Source organism: Anolis carolinensis, chromosome 2, assembly GCF_035594765.1.
Source record: "Anolis carolinensis isolate JA03-04 chromosome 2, rAnoCar3.1.pri, whole genome shotgun sequence".
Classification (NCBI taxonomy): domain Eukaryota; kingdom Metazoa; phylum Chordata; class Lepidosauria; order Squamata; family Dactyloidae; genus Anolis; species Anolis carolinensis.
The window spans coordinates 285002114-285015710 of record NC_085842.1 but is presented as its reverse complement, the minus strand read 5'-3'; the positions used below and the strand labels follow the sequence as shown (position 1 = coordinate 285015710).

Genomic DNA, 13597 nt, shown 5'->3' with positions numbered 1-13597 from the left:
TGAAATTCATTTTGTTTTGCCCAAGTTCTCCAATCTATCAAGGTCAGTTTGAATTCTGATCCTGTCCTCTGTGGTATTTGCTACCGCACCCAAACCCCACTTGATGTCATCTCAGATTTGATAAGCAAGCTCTCTATTATGTTATCTAAATCATGTATAAAGATGTTGATCAACAATGGTCCCTGAAGCACCTCATTTCTCTTCATGATAAAGAGCAACCATTTTTATTAGATTCATTCTGTCAACCAATTACAGACCTAATTTTAACACTTTTCCACAATTCACCAGTATACCTGGAGGAATATATTGGGGGCGGGGGGCGGGAGGGGTCTTGTCAAAAGCTTTACTGTGAAATCAAAATAAACTATATCCAGAATACTAGTCTAGTCTATTAGGATTTTTACTCTTGTTTTTTAAAAAAGAGAGTTAAGATGCTTGTGATATAACTTGTTTTTGATATTTAAAAAAACCCATGTTGCCTTTTAGTAATCCCATTCTTTTCTAAGTGTCTGCTATTGAATGATCTATTCTAGACCTTTCCTGGTATTGACATCAAGCTAAGTGGTCATCAAACTAGTTGCTCGGGTCCCTTTTTTTAGCCCTTTTTGAAAACATTTGCTTTCTTCCAATCTACTGGGATCTTTCCTTTCCTCCAAGAAATTTAATGGAATATTGACAGTGGCTCTGAAATTACATCTGCAAGTTCCTGTAATACTCTGGGATGCAGTTCATTTGACCGTGGACACATATTATTTAGAGTAGCTAAGTGTTTCTTTACTACATCTTTAACTATTCTGGAGTAGTTATTATAGTTTTATAATTCAAAGTACTATTTTCTTCTGAGGAGATGACTGAGGTAAAGAAAGTATTAAACAAGCCAGACTTCCCTCTGTCTTTTGTTCACATTTTACCATTTTTTTCTATGCAGTGGTCCTACCATTGGGAAGCTTTCAAACAGTGTTATATGATTTGTTATTAATTTAAGATTTTTGTTTTGTTTTATCCCTTAATGACATTATCAGTCATTATTACTGAAGCAATGGTAATGTATTTTAAGGCAGAACAAATTATTTGCTCTGCATATAAATATCCAGCATAATTTCTCTCAGATTTTGTGGCCTCTCTTCTTAGTCACAGGGGATTATTAAGCATTGTATTAAGGTGACTTAAAATGAACTTCTGTTACAATATAGCTCAGCTTCAGTGATGCAGTCAACATTTACACATACCAAAGTTTACTTCCTCCTGGTAAATTCCTTTTCAACCATATTATCGGAAATACAGAGCAAAGGATTACACACGAGTACTCTAGCTTTTATGTCATGCATCCTGTTACTTCTGTTTACCAAATAAAAAGGGATTAGTGTTGGCCTTAAGCAGTATTCAGAAGTCCTTGTAAGGTTTATAGATCACAGATATAGCACTTAACTTGTCTCCAGAAAAAGGGCAGGCAAAAGAGAAAGTGAGAGTTCTGACTACTTTCTAAAAACCAAACAGATTGTCTCTACCCAAGAAATAGATGATGTTATACTTAATAATGTAGTTTTAAAAGTCCTTCCTGCAACTGGCCAGGAATTATTGCTTTCTTTTGCCTACTAATTACTTTGATTAGTTGTAACCATATTTTAATATGCAAAGCTTATTTTTGAACGGATGTGCTTCCTGGAAATATCAAATTATTTATAATATTAAATTGGGATGTAGTATTAAGTGTTCCACAATGCTATGTGTTTTTTAATTGCAACATACATGTCTTTTATGTTTAAGCTAATCAATTGTAATATTTCTCTAATGTAGGAGGGAAGATTAAGGTTTGTTAAGAAGCTGAGCACAAGAAGCTGTTGTTGAAAAGAACTGGCTTCTTAGAAAAGCTACTTTTTTCATTGTTTCTTTCCACCATTTAGTTCTTCGCCCGAGCAAAAAAACAGCATAGTAAACTCCGTGCTCACAGCTGGATGCCACCCAGTTCACCTACAGTTTCTATGGCTGTGTAAGGCACAAATTTGAAAGCATGCCAGCACTCAGCATGTGTGCACACATTTATGTTTTTCTGGCAGGCTTACCCTTCTGTATTCTGTGAATACATCAGTTGTGTTATCTTGACAAGTATGTTCTAGCATTTCCCTTTACTATATTCCATGAGGTTTTATAAAAATTAATAGCCTCATTTTCAAAACCTCCGACCACCAGCTCTTGCTTATAAAGTCAATTCCATTCAGTTCTTTGTGAAAATGATTTGCATTTATAAAATGTAATAGGATTTTTTTTAAGCAATGGTAAATATTTTCTGGCAAGATTATTGTCTGTGCCTTAAGCTCCGCCTGCCTGTTGTAGTTTTTTCTCTCTCATCCTAACACATAATTCTTCTTCTTCAATAGTATTCTCCATTGGGTCAGTTGAGGGCTTTTGTTCTACATCACTTGAATTATTGGGAATTTAATATTTGAGGTGTTTTATTAATTTTTCTAACTTGGTTGGGAGATTGTCAGTGATAAAGGTAACATTCCACAGAACTAAATTGGTATGTCTAGCATATGAGTTGAGTGAATCCATGTAGAATATGGAAAGTGGAGAAGCAGTTGAATAATGGCTTCTCCTGCAGTTTACCAGTCCAGCAACTGCAGAGTTGCTAAAAATAGCTTTCGTAGTGGTCTAATAAAATGTAGGTTAGGTTGCAAACTGAGACTGTCATAAAACAAAACACATGTTACTTATGTCGAATTCTGTGTAGATTTGATTGTGTAAATTGGCTGTGTGTCAAAAACCTCATGGATGAATGAAAAGAACTGGTGTCTCGGAATAGTTAAAAACTGGGATACACAGTGGTAAGTCTCTAGTTTAAACCTTGACTCTACTATGAACTCTATAGGAAAACACACACCTTTTAAAAACTCTCCTGCCCAGTCTGGACATTTAGGGATAGCAATTAGGGAGGATGTAAGAACCAGACAATGAAGTTTATTGAAGTTTGGAAGTAATGTTGTGGTTGTTGTTGTTGTTGTTGAAGCTATTATTGAATTGTCTTGAAGTTATTTCTGAATTACACTGAGACTCTAAAGTAGAGCTTTCCAAACATTTCATGTTGGTGACATACGTTTTAGACATGCATCATTTTGCAACACAGAAATTAAATTTTATTAGTAAATTGGATGTTGAACCAATCCCTTATAAGAGATACAGACACATGCATAAATAGTAATAATGAAATAAGGGATCAAGTGGAATCTTAATAATAATAAGAATGAAACACCATGGTGCAGGTGGGGGTGTGGTGGGCCATAAGGTCTTGTTGTAGGGTTGCCACGCAGACAACGGCAGGCTGAAGGCACAGGACCTCCTCCTAGCTTCCCACATTAATTTCTTCTGGTTCTACAGAGTCTGGTGTCAATTAGTATGGTGCATAAAATCCATGCAATTTGGTATTACTTAGTTCACACAGATTCAGAAGTTTATCATTATGTTCATGTGACACACCTATACACTGCAGCTAACACACTAATGTGTCACGATACACAGAATGGAAAGCTCTGCTCTAAGGGTGTTTCTTGGCAAGGTTTGTTTGGAGCCTTTGCCTTCCTTGAAGGAGTGTGACCTAACCAAGCTCATGTAATGGATTTCCAAGTCCGGTATTCAAACCACCTCACTGTGCTGACTCTTGTTTTTGGCCCAGTTGGAACGAACCTAATATTGTACAGTTCATCTGTGTCTTTAATTTCCATACTCAAGATCTGAGAGACAAAAAGTGTTGCAGTTTTTCTGAAGAAATTAGCTATGCATAATGCCCGTAGGTTAATCATGTGATTTTACTGGGTTATTTTATAAGGCAACAAATGATGTAGTTTTTCTGCACTACAGTCCTTTAAAAAATGAAACCAAAAGATATGTTTCTTGATGACCATGCTGACCAATAAGATGACAGTTCACTTATGATTAAACAGGTAAGTAACAACAGGGGAATGGTTTTTGCAATTATTCAAGATATTTATTAGTTTACTACAGTAATACAACTGCAGTAATTTATTTCCTTTGTTTACACCCACTCTTTATAGCTGTTAATCCCTCTTTCAGGAAGGTCTGGATGACTTTCAAGCGGCTGGCATCTCTGCAACATCAGAGGTGATACGCTATGAATACCATGTTCTGTACTCCTGCAGTTACCAGGCTCCTGTTCTTTATTTTCGGGCATGTTTTTTAGGTAAGATGCTTCCTACATAAATTTATTCTTTGAAAGAAAAGTATATATTTCAACATAACATTTGTACTGAACTAGTAAAAAAAGAAAAGATTAAAAACTATTGGGTATAATGGGGCTTTATGATTCATTCCTCGTATAAATTTCAGATTCTGTATCAGTTTCCTGAGGCAGATGATATCGTTTCAGCCTGAAGAAGTCTGATCTTTAGACTTCTGGCAGCACGCCTATGGTTGACTAAACCTGCTGGCCATTTTTCTTTTTCTTTAAATGACAAAAAGAAAGACACATTTAAAGCTACGAAGTCTGAAATAGAATCCCTTGACTTTTTAAAACAAATGCCTATCATATGGAGTTATCCACATTTACAATTTAAATTAGTAATCCATTCTAATTGAGAATAATTAAATAGGGAAACCTGTTTTATCATCTTTCAGCCATTCTAAGCATACTTTCTCCCAAGAGTTTGCTGGATGAATTCCCATTGTCATTTTTTAAAATTACTATATATTTATTTTTATGTATTTTCTTTATGATAAGTATTGCAGGATGTGTCCACTGTTGTTTAATTTATGTTGACTTGATAGTGGAGAACACCTTCTCTCCTCCAAGGCCATTGTTAGCAATGCTTACTCGATTAGTAAGCAAAGAGTATTCGTACTGTAGCATTTTCTGTATTTCTCTATCCATAGAGTCTGTACCTAAGGCTAGGAAGCTGGATTCCTGAGGTCATTTCTAAACTTAGTCTTCCGTACAACAGCAGCAGTAGCTTTTGTGTTTGCAAAGATCTATCAGATTTATCTAGATTTACACATCTGAATTCTGCTTGTGATATCTTTTTCTTGCTAATTAAAAAGTAGCTTAAGCTCCTTTGAATGTGTTTGGTAGATTTAATCACTTGCTGCCTTATATTTTTAATGGCTTTTAATTTTGCTAGGCTAGCATTTTAACAAGCCGTTTCTATGTAAAATGGAAGAACAATTTCTCAGACTCCTCTGTTAAAGGAGAATTTAATCTGACTTATTTTTTTAAAAAAAAAAAAAAACAAATGACAGCTTAAGGCAAATTTTCTAACAAGGATGTAGGGAATTGTGGCCGTATCTCAGAGTCTATGGCTACTAATAGTTCCTTAATTTACACATAGCAATTATATGCTAATGGTTACTGTAAACATTAACAAAATTTCAATATACTGTTGTTTAACTTGTTTGCAGATGTGAGAAGATGTTGGCAACCAATCATTTAGTGATTTCAAAATATATAGTAAGAAGGCACATTTATTTAATGATAGTGTAAAAGATCTCATTCATTCTTGTTTTCAGTGGAACATTTTTGAAACAAGCAATGGGGGTTGCATGGTGATTCTGAAGGTAAAGGGAACAGGGCATTTATTTCATCATCATCACCCCCACCCTTTTTTTTACAGTACGATATTTTCATATAATTAGTATTCACTATGAGCAGTTAATCACCAGAGAAGAGCTCCCAGAGACAAAACAAGTTGTTTAGCTTGTCAGCATCAGGGAATCAGAGGTGTTGAAACATGACTCCTTATAGCTGGAAGTGGATATTACAGAAGCTGATGGATGATCTAATGCTGTATCTTTGTATTGTGTTCCAACAGCTCCCCTTGCAGTACAGAATTTTAATTGTTCCTACATGTATAATTATATGTTTCAGCACATATCGTGGGAATTTTTCACACTAGAAAATAATAGTTTTTTAAAAGGATTTCTACAACCAATTCAGACATCTTTATATCTTTTTAGCATTTCTCTCCTTCTGACCTGAAAACACATCACTGTTGAAAAATTCTTTTGAGTAGGATTTCACATACCAGAGGCTGTGTTATAACAGAGGCAAAACAGCTTCTTCATAGACTCTTCTCATAATGTGGCTACAAATGTCACCTTGAGTGCCATTTGGCAGAAATGCAGGATACAAATTTAACAATTACCTTATAGAGAAACAAGTAGTGCTTAAAGGCTGGCAAACCTATAAAGAGATTGAATCATTCAGGTTTTCATCAAGTGATCAGTTCCTCATTGGGATCAAAGTCAATAATTGTTTTATTAAAAAAAACTCTGCAGTTTACTATGGGGTATACATATGGGGAAATGACTTCTATGCTATAGCTGTGACATTAAATTGCACCTTGTTTTCAGTTTAAATTTTGGATTCCCTTCTACTCAGTATTATTTACTCAGTACCCTTAATACCTATGTTGATGCAGCTTTAAAAATGATTTCAGGATATTTCTTATTATTCAGTATATTTTGGCACAATATCTGTTGTACAAATAATTATTTTTTGTCTTAATGGCGCTTCCTCTGCCTTTTCCTGAGTTATATAGGTGGTATGCTTGCTTTCATAATGCAGCTACATGATTATGAATTTTTTGCAAGGAGGGTATTATTGTACTGTATAATATGTACAATTTGTGCTGAGCTTTTTCTGTTCAGCTGTTGACAAAAGACGATAGACAAACAATCATAATCTTAAGTAAAAACAGGGATAGGATATTGTAAGCCTGTTTCACCAAAGATGAGCTTTCTCTGTAAAAATGTCTATTTTTGTGACATAGAGGCCACAAATGTCATGACCAATAGCATTCTCCAGCACATGTACAGCAAGAAAACATAAATATTTGCATTCTTAACAAACTTTAACATTTATTATTGTTTTCTGTATGCAAATGATTTCTCTGCAGGAAGTTTTATCATGCAAAGGTGCATAATATACAGAACACTACTGTTTTTTGTAGAACATTTCCCTCTTTGTGGTAATTTGGAAAAACTTTATAGTTACTAGTAGCATTATTGTATGACAAATTTAATAGCTTATTAATTCAACTACTTATATTTCATCCTCTTCTTAGAGATCTTACAATGATTTACAACAAAGCCAGGAAGTTCAAAAAAGAATTAAAACTGATTAAAATAACTTAAAATGATTGAATTACAACATCACGTTCATGAACAGTTAATTGTTACTAATTTCTAAAAGGAGCTAAACTCATCCCAGATTCACATAGAATCATAGAGTTGGAAGAGACAACAAGGCCATTCAGTCCTATTCTGGCAATGCATTTATTTCAATTATTTTATTTCAATTATTTATACCCCACCCTTCTCACCCGAGGGGACTCAGGGCGGCTGTAGGAACACATAATCAAATCAACCCTGACAGATGGCCATCCAGCCTCTGCTTTAAAAGCTCCAGAGAAGGAGGCTACACCATGCTCTGAGGTAGCATATTCCACTGCCAACCAGCTCTTACAGCTAAGAAGTTTTTCCTCAGGTTTCAGTGGAATCTCTTTTTTTGCAATTTGAATCAATTGCTTCTTGTCCTAGTCTCCAGAACAGCAGAAAACAAACTTGTCCCCTCTCCGATAGTGATATCCTTTCAGATATTTAAACATGGCTATTATGTCTCCTCTGAACCTTCTTTTCTCCAAGCTGAACATACCCAGCTTCCTAAGTCACTCCTCATAGGGCATGGCTTCCAAAACTTTGTTTATTTTGGGAGCCCTTCTCTGGATATGTTGCAGAGCTAGTCAGTTGTGGTGCCCATAACTGGACACAGTATTCTAGGCGACCAAAGCAAAATAGATTGGTACACTTTTCTTTCTAAATTTCAAATATTTATACAATTACTGCAACTTGTGCAACATATTCGTGGGTCCTTCATTCATTGTTTTTAATTCACATAATTTCCCACATTTTGACATTAATACTGCTAGGTAATAGAGAGAATTAAGTACTCCATTTTGAATATGTTCAAAAAGCCAGACAAAACTGTGTCTGATGGCAACAGGATTTCAAGTGGAATCTAAACATGACATTCAAATGTTAATTGGGTGAATAAATCTTGTTTATTTCATGGACATGAAAATGTCAGTGGAATAAAACTATTTATCACAGTATAATGGCCTCCTGACACCTGATAAATGCCAAGATAATGATAGTTATTGAAAAAATACTCTTTCATTTGACAAAAAACAAATATTCTGGCAAAGATCATATGCTTATTTTTGATACAGCCATTCTATAAAACCTTATCTAGTATACAGGATCCAAAAGTAAGCACCAGTCAATGCGGCAGGGTGAGAACCCTACAACATCTTTCCTGATATTGGTGCACACTATAAAGATTGGACTCCAACTCCAACGTGGCAGTTGTGATATTGGATATGGGAGCTGTAGAGCTACACATCTGAAGGCTGCCAATTTGAGGAACACTGTTATCACAAACGGTTATTCTATTACTTTGTTGTGAGTGCTACAAAAAAAAATTCTGTTGAGAAGAGTTTTGTCCTGTTTTAGATTGAGATATGTTCATGAGTCCCCTTTGGGGGAGATGATAATAATAATAATAATAATAATAATAATAATAATAATAATAATAATAATAATGTTATCAGTAATTGTTCTATGCTTGCCTTTGCACTATTTGCATTTTATATTTGTATCATTTTGGATTTTTGTTTTGTTTTAGATGGGAGACCTTTAACTCTGGATGAAATATGGAAAGGTGTACCTGAATGTTATAAGGAGCGCCTCTGGCAGGGTCCCTGGGACACTATTACACAACAGGTTAGAGGTTTCCAACATCTTACATTAACTCTATGACTATTTTTCTAAAAATAAAAAATATGGATTGGTGAGTTAGTGGACAGATAGATAATTGGTCTTGTAGCAAGGAATCTGAAAACAATAGAATTAATGTAATAGATATGGTAGTTAGAAATAACAATAAAATGGATGGGGGAATTGTTCTTTAGAGGTCTTAAGCATAGTACTTCAAGTAGTCAGTTGGCAACAGATGGCGCTCATCCAATATTCTTGTTACTATTGAAATCCTCCTTCCAACCAGTTAGAGTACCGGAATAGCCTAGGAAAGTTTATTTGTCATTGCAAAGAATGATTCATTCTATATGTGGAACAATTCCCAGTTCCATTCTGAATAAAAACGAACTTGCTGGAGATAACATTGTAATTCTATTTTTAACGATATGATGACATTTGTGATATAGTTTCACTCCAGTTTTCCCCATATATATTTTAATAATAATTTCTGTTGTAGTTGATAAAACATATGCATCTGCATTTGCTGAAAGTAGAATTCTTTAACTGAAATGGGGGAGACTCAACTTTAACTGAGGCCATTTGGTATAAGCATAGTTCATCCTTTCAGTAGTCTTAAGTCTCTAGTACAGTGGTTCTCAAACTTTTTCACCAATGGGGCCCTTTTTGAATCAAAAGTATCTTGTGGAGCTCCAATAAATGTTACTATATTATATTATATCATGTATATAATGTATATATATCAGGCATGGGTTGGGCCAGTGGCAAGATGGATGGAGGGTGTTTGTGTAAACTAATTCACACAGTACAAAAAAAGGAAAGAAAAAACAATACAATATTTAAAATGAACAATTTTAACCAACACATACTTAACAGTATTTCAGTGGAAGACCCCAGGGCCATCCAGTCCAACCCCCTTCTGCCATGCAGGAAAAGCACAATCAAATCACCCTCAACAGATGGCCACCCAGCCTTTGTAATAATAATAATAATAATAATAATAATAATAATAATAATAATAATAATAATAATAATAGAAACCCCAGAAAGCCACCCAGTCCAATCCCCTTCTGCTATGCAGGAAAAACACAATCGAAGCACCCCCCTGAGCAGTGGGAGGAAAATAAGGTTTTGGAAGCATAGAGGAGTGGGTCTGGATGGCAAGGAAAAGAATCTGGATGGTGAGGGAGACGGGGGAGAAAGGATCTGTGCTCCGAGAAGAGGCTGCTGCTGCTGTTTCTGACAGTTCAAAACTTTTCAGGAGGAGGAGAAAAGAGGAGGAGGCAGGAAGCAGCATGGCACCACGGAGCCTCTCGCTATTAACTATGGAGCCCCAACAGCTCAGTTTGAGAACCCCTTCTCTAGTAAATTTGGAAATATTCTTTTGTAAAATTGAAATGTAGCTTCTCTAAGGTATACCTATTCTGCATAATTTAAAGACATACATATTTAAAGGAATTTGTTTGAAACAAGGAACAGAGATTTGGGTTTGGAGCAAGAGAAAGACTAATCCTTGCTTCATTGGCTCTTTCCCCACCTGTGCTTTTGAAAAACTAGGTGGGAAGTGAACACCATCTTTATCTGGAGTAGAAGAAGAGAAATTTTCCTTATCTTTTGCAGTCGTATCTTCCCTCTTAAAAAGGTCTAAAGCAGAAGTGTTATGACATCATGGCGCTTCTGTTGTTTGATTTGGTTGTTTTCCCCATGATTTTGCATATACTACTTTTTTTATTCATAAAATACTACTCCAGAAACAGAATGCAGTTTCAATTATTGCCACAATTATATCGGCAATAGCAAAGTGGATCCCTAATATTTCTTTGAACAGAGGCCTCCTGAGGCAACTGTATGGGCTGAGACCAGTAATCTATCTTATCTAGGTTGAAAAATTATTCAGATGATGAACAAAATAACTTTTTTTGTTCATTGTGATTCTCAATAATCCAGCCTTTGTAAAGAACACTTGTGTTGTTCAACCTGAAAGATGTCTGCTTTCTTCTGCCAAATGGAAAAAGTGTTTGATTCTTTTCCTACAATTGCGCGCAAGTGCATACACAAATTACTTCTGTTTACAATGGTCTAAATGGCTCTAAAAGCACTTTGCATTTTAAGTAATCTTAATAATCTTTTCCTTGAGTGGACAAATGAGTTCATATTCACTGAGGTTTAATCAATAATGGGATATATAATCAAATACAAAAAGCTGCTGGTTGAGTAAGCTAATTACAACAATGAACAGTTAAAAATCAGTGCGTTTCCAAGAAAAAGAAAATCATCATACAGAATCATTTCACTTGTTGGCAATATGATTGAATTTGCTCGGTGTGGTCATTTTTTAGGCTTCCCTGTCCTTTAGGTTCATTGAAATAAAACAACATAATCATATGACTAACTCCAGACTCCAAGTGTCTCAAATATGGCTAGTAGAAACTGACTTCACCTCCCCTCTTCCCATGCCCACTTCCCAAAATTCTCCACAAAGTAGTAGGGAATCCTGTTAAATGAGAAACTTTATTTTGCCTCATTCCAAGTTATTCGATGGAGTCCTGATCCTCAAGTGGAGCAATTTTGGAGGATTGGAAATATGAGACTTCATCGGGGAGGAGATAGTAAAGAAGATAGCTTCTGCCCTTTTGTTACTAAAGTGTAACTTTTAGTTCAGCCATAGAGTTGAAGCAGCCTTGTGGGACACCCAGTCTAACTCCCTGACTGATACATAGGTTCCTCTGCTAGAGCAGATGGTTGATCAGCCTCCATTTGATGAAGACCTACAAGTGTGGAAGATACCACTAGTACTTATCTGAATGAACACTTCATGAATTTGGCTTTCTATTTAACTTCCGTTAGTGGTTATTCCAGTTTAGAGTGGCGTGACAGCAGTCATGCTACCTGCATAGATAGCCTGACCTCAATTATTCATGATTATTAATTTCTAGGTTCAACCGCTATAAAGCTATCCATGAAGCTGTTTCAGAAGAGTTAGAATGAAGCTACTATGTTATTCTCATGTGATCATAAGATATTTATTACAGGCAAAGATCAAGTCTATTTTACAGATAACACACTATAAACAATAAGAGACAATTCTGGGTAAAAGCACATGGCTAAAATGCATTGAAATATTTGCATATGTATATGTAGACTTATGAACATATATATCCAGTATAACTTTTAAATATTTCAGAGAAAAAATTCCAATATGCCCATGTGGACAATTTTGGATTATTTTAGATTTTGTAATTCTGGATAAGGGATGCACAATCTGCCATACTGTAGAAATGGAACCATAGAATTACAGAGTTGGAATAGAGTTGGAATAAGGGGCCATCTAGGCCATGGAATTCATACTTAACCTGAGAAGTCACATCTGAGAAGGAATAATCTACATATAATGTGTCAGATCTCCTTCAATGTTTCTGAGAACTGGGATAATAATATTCATATGCAAATTATAGTGAACGTCCTCAACCCTCACCTTACAGGGAAATATCTTGGATGTATACCTTCTAAAAATGTTTCCTTCCAGCAGTGTAGAAGATAAAAACATCGAGCCTAAGCAGTCTGCAAGCTCTTGTATTTGATTATTGTAAGATTTGACATGTAGTTTAGAATTTTAAATGGTTTCCTGTAACTTTTGTAACGGGGAGGCTGTGTCACTGCACTGAAATAATTTTTTAGCCCAATATCACTGATAAGCTAGGCAACATCTTTTCTAGTATTCACGTGTCTCATGGTCAAATTAGCACCAAAAGAGAAACCCAGCTTCTGCAAATTTGCAGGGGAGGCATTTTTCATTTAAACTGAAATGTATCAATGAGTGTCAAAGAGCTAAGCCCTCTGGGAAGATCATCAGATTTAGGCAATCATTTGTTTTGGGTATCCCTGTTTGAATCAGCATGACATAATGGTTTGAGTGTTGGACTAGGACTCTGAGAATTCAAATTGATTTTACAGCTGAGTTCAAAACTGTGTGACAGTAGCTTAGTAGGCTGAGATATGCATGATAGAAGGAAGCGGGAGTCCCATCAAGCTAGTCATATCTGGAACACCATCAAAATGGAGTTTCTGTGCAAATGAAAAACCAATTTGTGATAGGGCAGAAATGACTACTTGGAGAACCACACTTACAGACAAGCAACCTGATCCTTTTTCACCATTAGACCCATATTGTGTAATACCATTCCACTAGAGGTCTGATAGGCACCAACAAAAATGCCATTTTAGCACCAAGTAAAAACACAATTTTTTACTAAATCCTTTGGGGCACACACTGGTGCCATTCTATCCCAATACTTTTTAATATTTCCATGAAACTGCTGAGAGAGATTATCTGTAGACATAGGGCACAGTGTTATCAGTATACTGATGACATCCAAATATATTTCTCCATGCATTCCAAAACAGGCTCAGCTAAGAATAGCATGTCTCCTCTGAATGAATGCCTGGAGGAGGTAATGGGCTGGATGAGGAAAAACAAATTGAAACTGAATCCAGACAAAGCAGAGGTGCTTGCCATCAAGGGTGCTAATCTGGGGATGGAGCCGTGTCAACTAGTTATGGATGGGTTTGTACTCCCCCTGAAAGACTGTGTTCATAGCTTGGGAGTGCTCTTGCACCTGTCCCTCCAAATGTCAGCCCAAGTAGATGTGATGGTCAGCTTTAGGTGATACGCTAGCTGCGTCCCTTATTAGATTTGGAGGATCTAAAGATGGTAGTGCGTGCACTGGTAATCTCAGAGCTGGACTTCTACAATGCGCTTTACATTAGGCTACCTTTATACCAAGTTCGGAAACTCCAGTTGATTCAAAATACAGCAGCC

At 35.9% G+C, this 13597-nt stretch overlaps 1 protein-coding gene across 3 annotated transcripts in view; it reads left to right on the top strand.

Moving 5' to 3' along the window:
* Window positions 1-13597, top strand: part of atg10 (autophagy related 10) — a 131862-nt gene that overhangs the window by 87316 nt on the left and 30949 nt on the right. For all 3 annotated transcript variants that reach the window (XM_008102999.3, XM_062972278.1, XM_062972277.1), the window contains 2 exons: window positions 4069-4195; window positions 8690-8787. In XM_008102999.3, the coding sequence (XP_008101206.2) occupies window positions 4069-4195; window positions 8690-8787 (225 nt within the window). The remainder of the gene's footprint in view (window positions 1-4068; window positions 4196-8689; window positions 8788-13597) is intronic.